At 41.6% G+C, this 16,556-nt stretch overlaps 1 protein-coding gene across 3 annotated transcripts in view; it reads left to right on the forward strand.

Annotated features, from left to right (window-relative positions):
• The window catches only part of apba1a (amyloid beta (A4) precursor protein-binding, family A, member 1a), a 50,329-nt gene extending 35,109 nt beyond the window's left edge, over positions 1–15,220 (forward strand). For all 3 annotated transcript variants that reach the window (XM_084947119.1, XM_084947121.1, XM_084947120.1), the window contains 3 exons: positions 2,715–2,834; positions 2,938–3,078; positions 10,356–15,220. In XM_084947119.1, coding sequence (XP_084803245.1) covers positions 2,715–2,834; positions 2,938–3,078; positions 10,356–10,427 — 333 coding nt within the window. In that variant the 3' untranslated portion in view covers positions 10,428–15,220. The remainder of the gene's footprint in view (positions 1–2,714; positions 2,835–2,937; positions 3,079–10,355) is intronic.
• Positions 15,221–16,556: the final 1,336 nt, after the last annotated feature.

Here is a 16,556-nt window from a genome sequence, read left to right on the forward strand (position 1 = left end):
TGTAGCTTTTTCCCTTCAGAAAGTGGGGAAGTGTGGTGAAGTGCAACGGAGAAGCTGCAAAACCAAAAGAACTGTGTGTCATAAATAAAAAGGAAATAAAAGCAGCCAGTGTGTCACGGTCCTTTCACACATAGGTTTTAAAAATGATGTCCCAGGGTCATAGGCTGCAGTTTTGCTGCCGGCCTTCACCCTTTTCAGGGATCATAGTGACTTCTCACAGACATTGTGATGGTTTTACTGCCAACCTGAAGGCATGTAGTAATAGCCCATTAATAGGCAGATAGACAGGATGAGTTTGAGCTGTCTTACAAGCCTTATTGTGCACATCTAATAATGTACAATATACACTATTATCGAAAAGTTTGGACACACCTTCTCATTTAGTGATTTGTCTTTATTTTCATGACTATTTACATTGTAGATTCTCATTGAAGGCATCGACACTATGAATGAACACATGTGGAATTATGTAGTAAACAAAAAAGTGTGAAATAACTCAAAACATGTTTGATATTTTAGATTCTTCTAAATATCCACCCTTTGCTTTGATTCCTGCTTTGCTCACTCTTGGCGTTCTCTCCATGAGCTTCATGAGGTCGTCTCCTGAAATTGTTTCCAACAGTCTTGAAGGAGTTCCCAGAGATGCTGAGCTCTTGTTGGTCCTTTGGCCTTCACTCTGAGCTCCATCTCATCACAAACCATCTCCACTGAGTTTAGGTCAGGTGACTGTGGAGGCCAGATCATCTGGTCAGCACTCCATCACTCTCAAATAGCTCTTACACAGCCTGGAGGTGTGTTTGCACTCATTGTGCTGTTGAAAAATAAATGATGGTCCAACTAAATGCAAACCTGATGGGATGACATGTTGCTGCAGCATGCTGTGGTAGGCATGCTGTTAACTTGTTATTTCTGAGGCTGACTTGAATGAATGTATCCTCCAGTGTTATGAAAAATACCGGTGGACTCAGAGAGCAGAACGCACAGAGGCAGAGTTGAAACAGTTTGTTTACAGTGAAGGGGGTGAATTTTCAGGGACACTGATATACAATAAAATGTGAATGTGGAGCCGGGATGTGCAGGTGAGGAGACGCACACTGGTAGCGCACTCGATCTGAGTGGAACAGGAGAATTAGGAGGGTCTTGGCCGAAACTGAGAAAAGCATAAAAGAGACTTTACCGAGAGTTGGAGAGCTTACTTGGTACTGTTTGCCAAAAACCTCCAGAAGGGAAACAAACCAAACGAGGCGACCCGGAGAAACAGACAGACGAAAATCCTGGGGAGGAAACAAAACTCCGTACAGTCACCAGCGAAAATAATCCACAGGCTCCAGTAGGCAGGCTGGCAGATTTACAGGCACTCCAGAAAAGTCGATACTCCGACACTAGTCGTCTGTGGGGCAGCTCCTAAAGAACGCTTCAGAAGAAAGTGCCTGAAGGGTAACAGGTGTGCCAGGTTCTCTGAGACATGTGAGACAGTTTTAACGTAGCGCTTGATGGTTTTTGTGACTGCACTCAGGGACACATTCAAAGTTTTATCAACTTCCCAGACTGACTGACCTTCAGTTCTTAAAGTAATGATGGGCTGTTGTTTCTCTTTACTTAGCTGATTGGTTCTTGCCATAATATGAATTCTAACAATTGTCAAATAGCGCTGTCAGCTGTGCACCAACCTGACTGCTGCACAACACAACTGATGGTCCCAACATCATTAAGAAGGCAATAAATTCACAAATGAACCTTGACAAGGGGGCTACTTTCAGAAATCTAAAATATAAGACATATTTATTAATTATTTCTTTGCTACATAATTCCATATATCTTGCTTCAAATACTTGATGCCTTCAGTTTGTATCTACAATGTAGAAAGTAGTAAAAATAAAGAGAAAACATTAAAATTTTATATATATGTATATATATTTTTATTTTTATTTTTATTTTTTACACATATATATCACATATATATGTATATATTAGTGTGTGTATATGTAAAACTACCAGTGCAGGACTCTGCGTTGTGTGATCGAACACAAGCGTTCAATTTGTGGCTTGGACCGCACCATTTACACACTGGGGCATAAACCACTCCGAGTCTGCTGCTGGGCCTTGCAAAGCAAACACAGTAAACACTGAGCCAAGATGGTGCCTGGACGAATGAGAAGCTTGAACTACGGTGTCCTGTATGGGACAAATGCTCGAATTCTCTGCCTTTTTCCCATTATTTAAGCTGCCCTGCAGTGACCACTGCATAGGAGAGAGCGCTTGCTACCACATATATATATATATATGTGTGTGTGTGTATATTATGTATAACAGCGGTCCCCAACCTTTTTTGCACCACGGACCGGTTTATGCCCGACAATATTTTCACAGACCGGCCTTTAAGGTGTTGCGGATAAATACAACAAAATAAAACTAGTACCGGTACCGAAAAAAAGAAAAAATATTCATAACACACGTGAAAAGACCCAGGAAAACCGAGTAAACGATAAAAACGATAACAAAATAACGCTGAAAACCGATAAAAACCCTGAAAACTATACATTTCACACCTGAGCCTCAACTCTCGCGGCCCGGTACCAAACGACTCACGGACCGGTACCGGTCCGAGGCCCGGGGGTTGGGGACCGCTGATGTATAATATGTATACACATATTATTTGCTGCTGAATTTAGTTCATCCCAATACTTGCTCTTTCCTGCTTCTCTTTCCTGTAGGGTCTGAAGAACCAGTCTCATATCAAGCTGAATATTGTGAGATGTCCCCCAGTGACTACTGTACTCATCAGACGGCCAGACCTGCGCTACCAGCTGGGTTTCAGTGTCCAGAATGGCATTGTGAGTAGTGTCTGCTCTGTTACATGATAACTGCAATTTTGTTACATTTCTTGAGTGATTTTTATTTGTTATTTTTAAAGAAAAAGTGACATCTCTTCAACAGATTTGCAGCCTAATGCGTGGGGGCATTGCCGAACGGGGCGGGGTCAGAGTTGGTCACCGCATCATCGAGATCAACAGCCAGAGTGTGGTGGCCACACCCCATGAAAAAATTGTCCACATCCTGTCCAGTGCTGTGGGAGAGGTAAGACATTGCATCACATTATACATAACAAGGAAATCAGGATCTTTCGATGCACAACAATTAAAAGTGAAACACTGCAGTCTATTGTGCCTAAGGCCTTTCTGGGTGGTGCATTTGTGGGTTTCCTCTGGGTACTATGGTAAATGGACTGATTCTTATATAGCGCTTTTCTACTCTCCCGGAGTACTCAAAGCTCTCTATATAACATGCCTCATTCACCCAATCTACACTCAGTGCTTTCTAAGTACATTCATACTCCGATGGACACATCGGAGAGCAAATTGGAGTTAGTGTCTTGCCCAAGAATACTTGACATGCAGACTGCCAGGGATCGAACCACCAACCTTCCGATCAGTTGGTGACCTGCTCTACCTCCTACAGCCACCCTATAGGTACTCTGGCTTCCTTCCTGGTCCAACGACATGCATATAAAGTTAACTGGTTATTCTAAATCGATCATAGGTATGAATCCAAGGTGCACACAGCACTTACATCTATAGGATAGAGTACTTTATCAGTATGTGGGAAAAAGCTTTATATACACTGATCAGGCATAACATTATGACAACCTGCCTAATATTATTTTAGTCCCCCTGTTGCTACCAAAACAGCTCTCACCCGTTGAGCCATGGAGTATCTGGCACCAAGATGTTATACACCACTCTGCATTGAATAATAACTTATTATTAATCTCTGGCTCTCTGCCACAGCATGTCTTTAATCCTGACTTCCTTCGCTCACCACAACCGGTCATGGCAGACTCTTCCTGTTAAAAGGGAGTTTTTCCTTCCCACTGTCACCAAAGTGCTTGCTCATAGGGGGTCATATGATTGTTGGGTTTTTCTCTGTTATTTTAGGGTCTACCTTACAACATAAAGCACCTCAACTGTTGTTGTAATTCAGCACTGTATAAATAAATAAAATTGAATAAAACTGAAGTGAATAGATTCTTTAAGTCCTTTAAGCTGCTAGGTGGGTGCCTCCATGCATCAGACTGGATTGCCCAGCACCTCCCAAAGATGCTTGATTGGGGTCAAATGTGGGAAATTTGGAAGCCAGTGAACACCTCAGACTCACTGTTGTGCTCATTCCTGAACCAGTTTTGCTTTGTCTCAGGGCACATTGTCCTGTTGAAAGAGGGCACAGGCATGAGGGAATACCATTAAAGGGTATTCCCTTTCCATGATCTACAGAGGCTTGCAAAAGTATTCGGCCCCCTTGAACTTTCCCACATTTTGTCACATTACAGCCACAAACATGAATCAATGTTATTGGACTTCCACGTGAAAGACCAACACAAAGGGGTGCACACGTGAGAAGTGGAACGAAAATCATACATGATTCCAAACATTTTTTACAAATAAATAACTGCAAAGTGGGGTGTGCGTAATTATTCAGCCCCTTTGGTCTGAGTGCAGTCAGCTGCACATAGACGTTGCCTGATGAGTGCTAATGACTAAACAGAGTGCACCTGTGTGTAATCTAATGTCAGTACAAATACAGCTGCTCTGTGACGGCCTCAGAGGTTGTCTAAGAGAATATTGGGAGCAACAACACCATGAAGTCCAAAGAACACACCAGACAGGTCAGGGATAAAGTTATTGAGAAATTTAAAGCAGGCTTAGGCTACACAAAGATTTCCCAAGCCTTGAACATCCCACGGAGCACTGTTCAAGCCATCATTCAGAAATGGAAGGAGTATGGCACAGCTGTAAACCTACCAAGACAAGGCCGTCCACCTAAACAGACCTGGCATCTTTCCCGTTTCTTTACACCTGTATCCACTGGATCCACTGCAGATTGGTTGGATGGTGCACACTTGACCTTTTCAATGACAGCTGCTGCTGCTGGGGATCGAGCTGGTCTGACTCGCCTCTGGGTCTTGGGAGTGACAAGACTTTTGCCCAGTTCTTCCAGGAAAAGCCGACGTCGGTACAATATGCCGGCATTCCAGTGTTGGTTGATTTTAGTCCACAGGACATAGGCATTGTAAGCAGACACATCCAAAATGTTGTAGAAAATTACCAAGGGCCAACGAGCTGTGTTGCACTGGCAGCTGTATGTCGCTGTGACTTTGTCAAGATTGTCTACTCCTCCTTTGGAGCGAGTTGTAGTCTTTGTCTTGAAAGATCCTCTGTCTCTGAAACACCTTCTTCTTCATCACTATCCCAGTTCAAAAGCAGTGATAAAGCTTCTTCAGTCGTCAACCTTCAGGAGCTCATTTTTGGTGTGTTGAAATGACACGAGAACAGTGACAAGAACAGGGGAGAGAAAGTTTCTCACATACACACCTGGGTCTGATGTATATTCAGAGGCAATCAAAACAAAGTACATCAAAGAGAAATGTTTATTTTGGATCTGAACAGCTTTTTACTTACATAAAAGTGTGCGGGTCAAAATGACCCGCAACATCATCTTTATATACAAACACTGCAAAGACTTTCCAGGACACATCAAAGTGTCCATATTTTACACACCAGTTCATGACCCCAGATAAGGAAAAGTCATAAACTGTCATGAAGAAAAAGAAAGGATGACCAGTACTTTGGTCAACACAAAAACTGGAATGGGTCAAATTGGGTCTAACCCTAACCTTATCCGTAACCTTAACAAGCACTTTAATGACTTCAAATAGTGTTTTCCAAAGTGATTTAAGTAAAATGAATGAACATGTGTAGATTCCAAATGGTTCTCATGTTTCCTCATTTTTCCGATCTCGTCATTTAGGGATGTGTTGGGTGCCTGGAAGCGTAATATGTTGACGATTTGTCACCTAGCGTAAAATATTATGCTTTTGGAGTGAGAACGTGTTGCAGGATTCAGGATTCCAACAATGGCGGCAGCTCCTTAGTTTTAATATTACTCTTATTAAACTTTTAACATATTTTGAGAATGTAGCTGTGTAAACTTCAAATATCTGCTCGGTTTATCAAGACATCACATATTTGCCAAAGTCCTGCAACGTTTTCGGAGACGTTGTTACCCACCAGCTCGATAGCTGACCAGGAGGTCAAGGGTCACTAGAGCCGGCAAAAGCAGCCAACTTCCAGCACATCGTTTTCAACCCCCCCGCGGTCTTTTGTTACTCAGGTTAAACATGATATATAAGTCACTTAGATAACTTACTAATGTTATTGTTTAGCTTTTTTTTTGTATTTTATTTGTTCCTCAGTAAATCAGTTTGGCTCAGATTAAAGTTATAGTTTTCACACAGCTGAATAAAAGTCAAACAGAAAACTGATTAAGCAGAAGTGTGAGACAGTCGAGAATCTATGCCAGTGTGCTGTTATATTTTAGATAGCAAGGAGCAGACGGCTGAGTTTATTAAACTCCACTGAGACAGCTGGTGACGCAAATCTGAAGGCTAGACTGTCCAATTTCACAGCCTCGCACTTCCGGCCTTCGAAGGACGCGGCCCACATAGACCGCGAAGGCCGGGTCCTCCAAAGGATGCGGTTTTGGGACACAGCTGTTCTTTTTTTTGCTTTGTATCTGTAACCAGACCTTAACGGGAAAAAAGTAACTTGTGTAAATATTTTTTTTACAAACACAAATTCTCATCAATCGATGCACAAACATCAAAGGTTCAGATATTTTGGTTTTCAAGGTTACAAAACTTCACAACTACGCATTTGATTTAAAAGTACAAAATATTTATGAAAGCAATTTGAGCCCACAACCCTGCTCCCAGATACGGTTCTATTGCTGGTCTGTTTTTAGTTACAGATGTAAGTGAACGCTACAGAGTGATGCATTAGATGCATTAGATGCATTTGAATAGAATAGAATAGAATAGAATAGAATAGAATTCAACTTTATTGTCATTGCACATGTCACACTTGTGACATGTACTTACAAGGCAACAAAATGCAGTTTGCATCGATCCAGAAGTGCTTTAGCCATGATATAGATATATTACAAATATATATTAGCAGTAATATAGATATGTTACAGAAATGGGTCTGTTATAGGTATGAGGGTACAAAATATGGGTCTATTATGGGTATGTTACAGTGTCCACGGTATGAAGGTATGTTATGAATATGCTATAACCATAAGTATGTACAGGCTATGAACAGGATATAAACATGAAAACTATACAGAAATATGAACTATGCAAGTTATAAACAGTTGTAAACTGTTGTAGAATTATAATTATCGTGTTGTACAGAGTGATTGTCTATACAGCATTTACAGTAGTGCAGTTAAGATAAGTGAGATATGTGGATAATTTCTACAGAGGCTATATAAAGTGCTAGTGGTTGTTAGTGGTGGTTCAGTCCATGTTATTATTGTAGGGCTGGGTATCGTCACTGATTTCTAGAATCGATTCGATTCCGATTCACAAGGTCCCGAATCGATTCGATCCATGATTCGATTCAATTCGATTTAAATCTGGGAAATTTTGACAGTCAGAAATATTATAATTCAGATCAGTACATTTACATATTTTTGTATCAATAAAAAGGAAGCTGACACAGCAAGACTTTATCAAAGGTGTGAGCATCACAGCAGAGGCCTTTGTGTCAAAGTAGCTGAAGATAAAACACAGAAAAACATGAAGGTGGTTTTCCTGTTCTGGGATTTTATAAAAATATTCTGCAGTACATCAAAAACGAAAGAAAACCATTAATCAACTTATGAACATTGCCTCTGAAGTTACAGCGGTTTTATTAGAGACACAGCGTTTTGCATTTTGTATAATTTTAAAAAGTTTAAATTGGTTCAGTATTGAACGGCAGAAATTAGGTTTTCTTTTCGGAAGTAGGTAAAAGGAAAAAAACTGCGGCGACAGCCTGTAAACAACGGTAGACTTGTGAGTAACAAGCAAGCGAATAATGAAGAAAACAGATTTTTAGATGGGAAACTGTTCTTGAAGTACAGAGAGAGAGAGAGAGCTGTGCATCGTGGTCGAAGCAAAACAGCAGAAGTCAGAGTGAATTCATGACGATGTTTATGTGAAGCGTAGTTTGGATCTTCTTTTGCTGCTGGTTCGGTCAATATTGTTTGGAGAGAGATAAAACTAACAGCTTTAGAATCAGCGCAAAAACGGCGTGAACACAAAGCGCGGACCCACCGAAACATCAGAATCAGCGAGCTGTCGGCTTTCAGCTCCGACGTGCTGTCGGGTGAGAAAGGCGACATCTCACTGATTCTGATCCGAGGGTCGCGCTGTGTTTTTAAGTCTGTGCAGAATCCGTGTACCTGCTCTCATTTACTGTCTTAGCTGTTTGGTGGTTGTCGAAATTTTGTGAGGTTTCACCTGAGATTCTGGCATTTCGGGCAAAATAAATTTATATTAAAAAATCGATTCAGAATTTTAATGAATCGATTTTACGTTATCCAAGCCAGAATCGATTTTAATCGATAAATCGATTATAAAAACCCACCCCTATATTATTGTGTGTTTGAGGGTACAGTTGTCCATTGTGTGTGTGTGTAGGTGGTTGTGGGTGTGTGTATGTCCAGTCCATGTGTTAACGTGGGTCAGATGTCAGGAGGCAGAGTTCAGGAGTCTGACAGCTGTGGGGAAGAAGCTGTTCCGGTACCTGGTGGTCTTAGTCCGGAGGCTCCTGTAGCGCCTCCCAGAGGGCAGGAGGGTGAAGAGTCCATGTGATGGGTGACTGGGGTCTCTGATGATTTTCCCAGCCCTTTTCAGACACCGCTTCCTGTAGATGTCCTTTATGGCAGGAAGTGGTGCTCCGGCGATGCGCTGGGCAGTTTTCACGACCCTCTGCAACGCCTTCCGGTCCGAGGCAGAGCAGGTCCCGTACCAGACTGTTATACAGTTGGTCAGGATGCTCTCGATGGTGCAGCGATAGAAGTTCACCAGGATGTCTGAGGACAGGTGGTTCTTCCTCAGAGTCCTCAAGAAGAAGAGGCGCTGGTGAGCCTTCTTGACCAGCTTGGAGCAGCTGGTCGTCCAGGTGAGATCCTCGGAGATGTGGACTCCCAGGAACTTGAAGCTGCTCACACGCTCCACAGCCGTCCCTTTAATATAGATGGGTGGATGTGGGTCAGCATTCCTCCTGTAGTCCACGATGAGCTCCTTGGTCTTCTCAGTGTTGAGCAGCAGGTTGTTTGTGTCGCACCACTCAGCCAGACGATCCACCTCCTCCCTGTAGGCGGCCTCATCGAGGCCAATCACCGTGGTGTCATCTGCAAACTTAATGATGGTGTTGGAACCATCAGCAGGTCTGCAGTCGTGGGAGAAGAGGGAGTAGAGGAAAGGGCTCATCACACAGCCTTGTGGTACACCGGTGTTCACTGTGATTGTAGATGAGCAGCGGTTATCCAGCCGGACATGTTGGGGGCGGTTGGTCAGGAAGTCCAGTAACCATTTGCAGATGAGGGAACTGATGCCCAGGTCTGTCAGTTTCCTGATGAGTTGTGAGGGGAGGGTTGTATTGAACGCTGAACTGAAGTCTATAAACAGCATTCTGGCGCAGGTGTTGTTATTGATCAACTTATGGTGGTTTATGAGGTTGTTAATGAGGCCCATGTTGCTTTGATAGCAGCCTTCAGCTTGTCTGTATCGTTGGGTCAGGTGTTTCTCCTATTCCTTTTACTCCAAGACCCCATGTGGTCACGGTCAACAACAGTGCCATTTGACAGTAGCTTTAGGACACTGTGGGTGGGACTTTCATGTGCCTTTTTTACAACCTTGACTTCCAATTAAAATCCAAAATTTAATTTTATCTGAAAAGAGGACTTTGGACAATTGAACAACAGTCTTTGTGGGGTGGCTGTAGCTCAGGGGGTAGAGCAGGTCAGCTGCTCACTGGAAGGTTCGATCCCAGGCTCCACCAGCCAAATATCCTTGGGCAAGATATTAACCCCATGTTGCTCTCCGATGCATCCATCGGAATGTGAATGCGTATGAATGTTAGACAGTGAGCAATTAACAGTGTAGAATAAGTGCTTGTGTGAATGGGAAGTAATTGGGTGAACGAATTAGTTGTATAAAGCGCTTTGCTCAGAGTAGAACTGTGCTATATAAGAACCAGTCCATTTACCATTCCTTAGTCTGATGTTGTTTGTGGTCCACGAGTGGCTTGATGTCAGGATGTAGCCCCTTTTATTACTTCTGCACGGTTCTTGTGTTGACTATTCTTGACAATCGTTTCAGGGCTTCAGGCATCTCTGATTCTTGGGCACCCTTTCCTACCCGAATTTCTATTATATACCATTATACCATTAGATATGTAATGATATAAATAAAAACCTTTATATCAGAATTCCATGATGATTACTTTGTTCTGTTCTGTCTGCCTTAGATTCATATGAAGACCATGCCTGCTGCTATGTATCGCCTGCTGACCGCCCAGGAGCAGCCTGTTTACATTTAACCCACAAACTGACCTCACAGATCAACTCCCTCAACCCAGCCCGGACCTCATCCTGTATAGCTGATGAATTGTAGTGAGTTGTTAAGATTGTTCTGTTGCTCAAACTCATCTAGCTGCAACACAAAAACCAATATTATCCATGTGTATGTAGGCTTTTATTATTACAATAAAAAGATGTTCACACCTGATACGTTTTCAGTACCTAGTAGTGCCCCAGAGTCTGCAGAGTTTCTTTATGGTTTACTGTTGATATTTTGAAACATAATATATAATAACGTGTATTGCCGCTTAGTTCATGAAACTAAATCAGTTTCCTCATTGTTAAATTAGAGGAATGATGTTTGTTTTGCACAGTAAAAATCTTATTTCCAATCTTACACATGAAGCACATGCAGACACAGTTGTGGGCAAAAGTTTACATACTTTCATGACATTGTGGGTCACTAGATGCTTTTGGTAGCCATCAACAAACCTCTGGTGAAATTCCAGCTGAATATTTGATCACTCTTCTTGCCACAATTAGTCAAGTTCATTTAAATTGGTTGCTTTCCTGGCATGGACCCATGCTAGGCCCAAACATGCTGGGGAAAGCTATTCCAGAAGTAGATGAAACATTACTTGATGTTGTCTGTCTTGATGCTCAATCATCCAGGTAAAGAAATCCCAAAAAGTCTGGCCGTAGAGTTTTCAGTGGGAGAAACGTTTCGTCATCATCAGGTGACGTCTTCAGTCTCAGCTGACTGCAGGTTTCTTAGAAACAGGACATTTGCACAATGACTGACACCAGCAGCACTGAATGAACACTGGGCTGGGAGGTCAGCTTATGATCATTAGTATGCAAATTGCCATGACCGTTAATCAACAACCATTGATCAGTGGCCATGAGTACCATTCACAGAGATGGGGAATGTCTACCATCACAGCATTGTAAGATGGTGTGTAAATCTACAGTCCTTTGTGCTTTAGTGAGTTCCTTTAAATTTGTGAGTATTGATCAATCAATCTGACTACTATTATTCTAATCTATAATCTATAATCAGCATAAGTTATTAAACATTATGTATAGAGAGTGAGAGAGCCTGCATGTACGTATACTTTTGACCCAGCATGGATGAGAGAAAATCCAAAACAAATTCAAACTTTTTCACCTCATTCTTATTTTTTTAAGTTTATTTTAAAGGCCCAAAATAAATGTAACGTTCATGCACATGATGGCTGTATGTAAACTTCTGAACATAACTGTATCTGCTACTAGTACCCCGATTTTCACCACAGGGCACTGCCGATGTCTAGTTACATTTTCTACACCAAACCCATGTATGAAAAAAATCCTCGTTTATGTAGAATTAAATTACGTAGGTTTCACTTTGTGGGCTCAGTCGTGTTTCTACTCTCAGCTCAGAATCACAGTATTTTGAGCAGATTATTCTTGTTTATTACCAAAATTTAATGGTAAATTAACTCATTCCTATATAGCACTTTTCTACTTTATCCCAGCACTCACAGCGCTTTATACAACTTGCCTCATTCATCCATTTTTACAAGCACTTCTTTCTGGGGGTTGTGTTCGATCTAACAATCGCACACATTCATACTCGGTGGATTCCCCGGAGAGCAGCTCGGGGCTAGTATCTTGCCCAACGATATTTGGCAAACAGCCAGGGATTGAACCATGAACATTTCAATTAGTAGATGACCTGCACCACCTCCTGAGCTACAGCAACCCGAAATGATCCGTCACCACATTTTAAAATGAGGTAAATATAACCTCAGAGGAACAACAGACCATGACATGTTACAACATCATTATTCACTTCATATAAATTCAGCCCAAATGCAGAAGCATGTGTGAAAAATTAACTACTGTTTCCTGTAGGAATTAAGTGGGTAAATACACCTATTTATCCTGCATGAGCATAATCAGTGATTATTGATTATCAGTAGATTTGATCACCTCTAGAAAAGGAAAAGTTTTAGCAGTTTGTGGATCTGGAGCACTCGCTTATCTGGTATCTTCACTGCCATGGAGAAAAGACATCAGCAGTTACCTAAAAAGCAATTATTGCCCATAAGGCTCTTGAGGGCATTTCCAAACAGTTTCAAATCCATCATTCTACAGTGACAAAGACTTTTCACAAGTGGAAAACATTCACGGCAGTTTCCTGTCGTCTCGTCTCAGTGGATGTCTCAGCAAATTCATTCCAGCTCTTGCAATACTCAGAGCTACACTCAGACTCCACATGCCTCAGTTAGCCATGTTAAATATAATACAGTAAAAAAAAACATGGAACAAGTATGGCATCTTTGCATTTGTTTCTGAGAAAAAGAGCCTAAAAAGAATATACCAGCATGGCTTAGCTTTGCAAAACTGCATCTGAACTAACTCGTTGGCTTCTTGTGCAGCAACAAGACCTGGGCACCTTGCAATCATTGAGTAAACTCCTCGGTATACCAAAGTATTCTAGAGTAAAATGTGAAAAAGCAAAGAGTGAAGGTGTTGCAATGGCCCAGTCCCCCCTCAAGCTGGGTGAAATGCTGTAGTGGACCTTAAGAGAGCTGTTCATAAATGACAAAGCATGGAAGCAGCTGTGTGAAGGACAACGAGACACCTGAGTGACTGATGACGTGACACACAAAAGATTACTAACGTTTTTGGTTGCTTAGGCAAAGCTCTAGACTAACTTTTTTGCCACGGTTGCAAGGCGCACCAGCACAAGCGTTAGGCGCACCCAAATTTTTCAACCGCATCGCTTAACACCGCAGTTTTACATGTGCACTTTTTGGGGGGGGAATTGCTGTCTATACAGACAACATTGATGTGTAAATGATTAACTAACAATCTTGTCAACACTGAAAAAGTGCTTGTGTTTAAAGAGCGTTGCCACTCTTTGGCAATATTGTAGAAAATGTTAAACTTAATCATCACATCGGCTCCTCTGACGACCTGCTTGCTGCTGAAAGGCAGCGGGGAGAGAGGACACTTTTATCGCAGCATATAATGTGTTTCTGGATACACTGCTGCTTTTTCAGCATTCAGGGGTTGATGGCTCCGTGTCAGAGCTGGCTATGAATTTCAGAAGGATCAGGCCTTAACTTGACAAATAAGTTATCAATTGTTCTTTTCATCTTTTCTCATCACCCACAGCTACATCCACTTCTGTCGGGCCTAGGCTGCTCACTAGGGCTGGGTATCGTCACTGACTTCTATAATCCATTCGATTCGATTCAGTTTTGCCTCAAATAGTCAGAAATATTATAATTCTGATGATTTATCAGTACTGACACTGTGAGACTTCATCAGAGGTGTGAACATCACAGCAGAGGCCTTTGTGTCAAAGTAACTGAGAATAAAACAGAAAACGAAGGAGATTTTCCTGGTCTGGCTTTTTATAGCAGATAACCTTAAAAATATTCTGCAATTTTACATAATTTTAAAAAGTATAAATTTCTTCAGTATTGAACAGCAGAAATGAGTCTTTCTTGTCCGAGGACATTTATTAACAAAAAAAACAAAAGAAAAAGACAGCAGCCGACAGCGCTGTAAACAACGGTAGACTGGTGGGTGATAAACAGAGATTTGAGACGGGAAACTGTTCCTGAAGTACAGAGAGAGAGCTGTGTGATTTTATCGTGCTGGAAGCAAAACAGCAAAGGTCAGAGGGAATTAATGACGACATTTATCAAATGTGAAACGTAGTTTGGATCTTCTTTTGCTGCTGGTTCAGTGAATTTTGGTTGGAGAGAAATAAAACCTGCAGCATCAGAATCGAGCACAAAAAGACGTAAACACAGAGCGGACCCGACGCATCAGAGTCGGTGAGCTGCCGGCTTTCAGCCCCGACGGCGTGTCCGTGTACGGGCCGTCAGGTGAGAAAGCCGAGAAAGAGAAAGCTGATTCTGATGCGTCCACGCTGTGTTTACGTCTTTGTGTGGAGTCGGTGTACCTGCTCTCATTTACTGTTTGGTGGTTGTTGAAATAGTTTTGAGAGCTTTAACCTGAGATTCTGGCGTTTCGACATTTATATTTAAAAGTCGATTCAGGATTTAATGAATCGATATGCTTTATTCAAACTACTCACCTCTCTATCTGCCTGCACTTTCAAATACACACAAAAGGACTACGGGACAACTACAGAGGTCCCGCCCCTGACTATCTCTGATTGGGACACACGATAGGGGCACGATGTGTGTCAGCTGATGACCACACGGAGACTCAGAGTTGCGGACACACTCTAGAGCGCTGCTTAGGTCGTTCTACAAGCTCGAGTATACTTAACTTTTTACACATTGCTTCTGCATTTTTAGTTTTTGTTAAATAAATCAATTTAAATTAATATGAGGTTATGTTTCTTTATAGTGATGAAAATCAATCTATGTCAAGCTTTTTCCATAAGATGCATTTCATGCAAATACATTGTATAAATAAATATGAGTTGCATCTGTATTAATTATCCTGAGATAATGAATGCAGATAATATCTGTGGGCAGATATTACCTTATGTCTTACCCTGTTACCCTTGAATACAGAAAGAAAAATACAGTACCAGTTTCTGTTTCATTTTGGCTTTTATATCAAACAGTCAGTAATGTACAAAGATGTCTGTATAACGTAACCCACAAATGTGACGACTGTGGCTGTGTGTGAATGTACAAGCAGCAGCAGGATGTACAACTGTCTGTTTTTGGTTTGAGGGGACTCTGCATTGCCTAAAGAATGTACACTATACCTTGCTTGTACAAAAACAATAAAGCTCAAATATTCTACTATTCAAAATATAAATATGAATAAAGAATTCTAGCCTCTGCCATTTTGTGATAAGTGAAATAAACAACACTTCTTGCAGCCTCTCTATACACCTGATTGATCACCATCCCAATCACAATGTTTCTATTAGATATCTCGGCTAAGACTGACCAGTCCCAACAAGCTCCACCATGCTTCGGCTAAATCTGTCATGTGCAGACCCTTCAGCTGCTCACTAGGTTTGTCTTTAAAATGAACCAAATATATTTATTTATTTATCATTTTGGAGTGCTGTCTTTTGCTACACTGCTCAGGGTCATCAACACAGCACACTGGCTGTGCTCTTCGCTCCTTATGGAGCTCTACAGTAAAGCTGCAGGGACACATCACACCCCTATATCACCTGTTCCTGCTGTTATCCTAAGGGAGGGGTTACGAGACAGTAAACAAACAAACAGCACATATACAAGGTTTGTTTTTATTATAGGCAATAAATGAAAACACCTCTCTGCTTTTAATTGTTAGTTATTATTAATCTCTGGCTCTCTTCCACAGCGTGTCTTTGTCCTGTCTTCCTCCCCTACCTCCAGCCAATCGCAGCAGATGGCTCCGCCCCTCCTTTAGCCACGGGTCTGTTGGAGGTTTCTTCCTGTAAAAAGGGAGTTTTTCCTTCCCACTGTTGCCAAAGTGTTTGCTTATTGGGGGTCACTTGATTGTTGGGTTTTTCTCTGTATGTATTATTGTAGGGTCTACCTTACAATATAAAGCGCTTTGAGGCGACTGCTGTTGTGATTTGGCGCTGTGTAAATAAATAAATTGAATTGAACAGGGAACAGTACGCCTGCCTTCACAAACCTGTGAGGCAAGCTGTGCAGTCTCTAACCTGTACAATCAACACACAAGCACAGATGTGTCTATATTACCAAACATATTAACTTACCCATACAAATCACTGAATTCAGGTGTTCCAATCATTTCATGCCCATATGTATGTGACTGGATGTTCATATGTAATGGAATTTTCTATGTCACGTGGAAAATAAGACAAATGTAATGAAGTGGTTTTTCATGAAGTAATTTGTGCCTTAGTTAAAAGTGGGTAAGGTGAGAGTATAGGGTGTGGCTAGATATCAGGTGATTCTGTATAAGTGATGATGATTGGATGTCCAGATAGGAGGTGAGAGAGAGGGAGGTAAATATAAAAGAGAAATATTCAGAATATTCTGGTTGTTTTTTTTCTGTAGTTCTTTCAATGAGATGAAGACATCCTCTTAAGACATCTTGAGGGTCCACAGTTAAAAACTACAGCATGCAATGCTAGAGGAGCCCCCACCACCACCAGAACACTCTGGACCCACAAACTGGTTTCATGATTTTTGCCATAT

Source organism: Perissodus microlepis, chromosome 12 (assembly GCF_051167445.1).
Source record: "Perissodus microlepis isolate ML-2025 ecotype Zambia chromosome 12, ASM5116744v1, whole genome shotgun sequence".
NCBI classification, from domain to species: Eukaryota; Metazoa; Chordata; class Actinopteri; order Cichliformes; family Cichlidae; genus Perissodus; species Perissodus microlepis.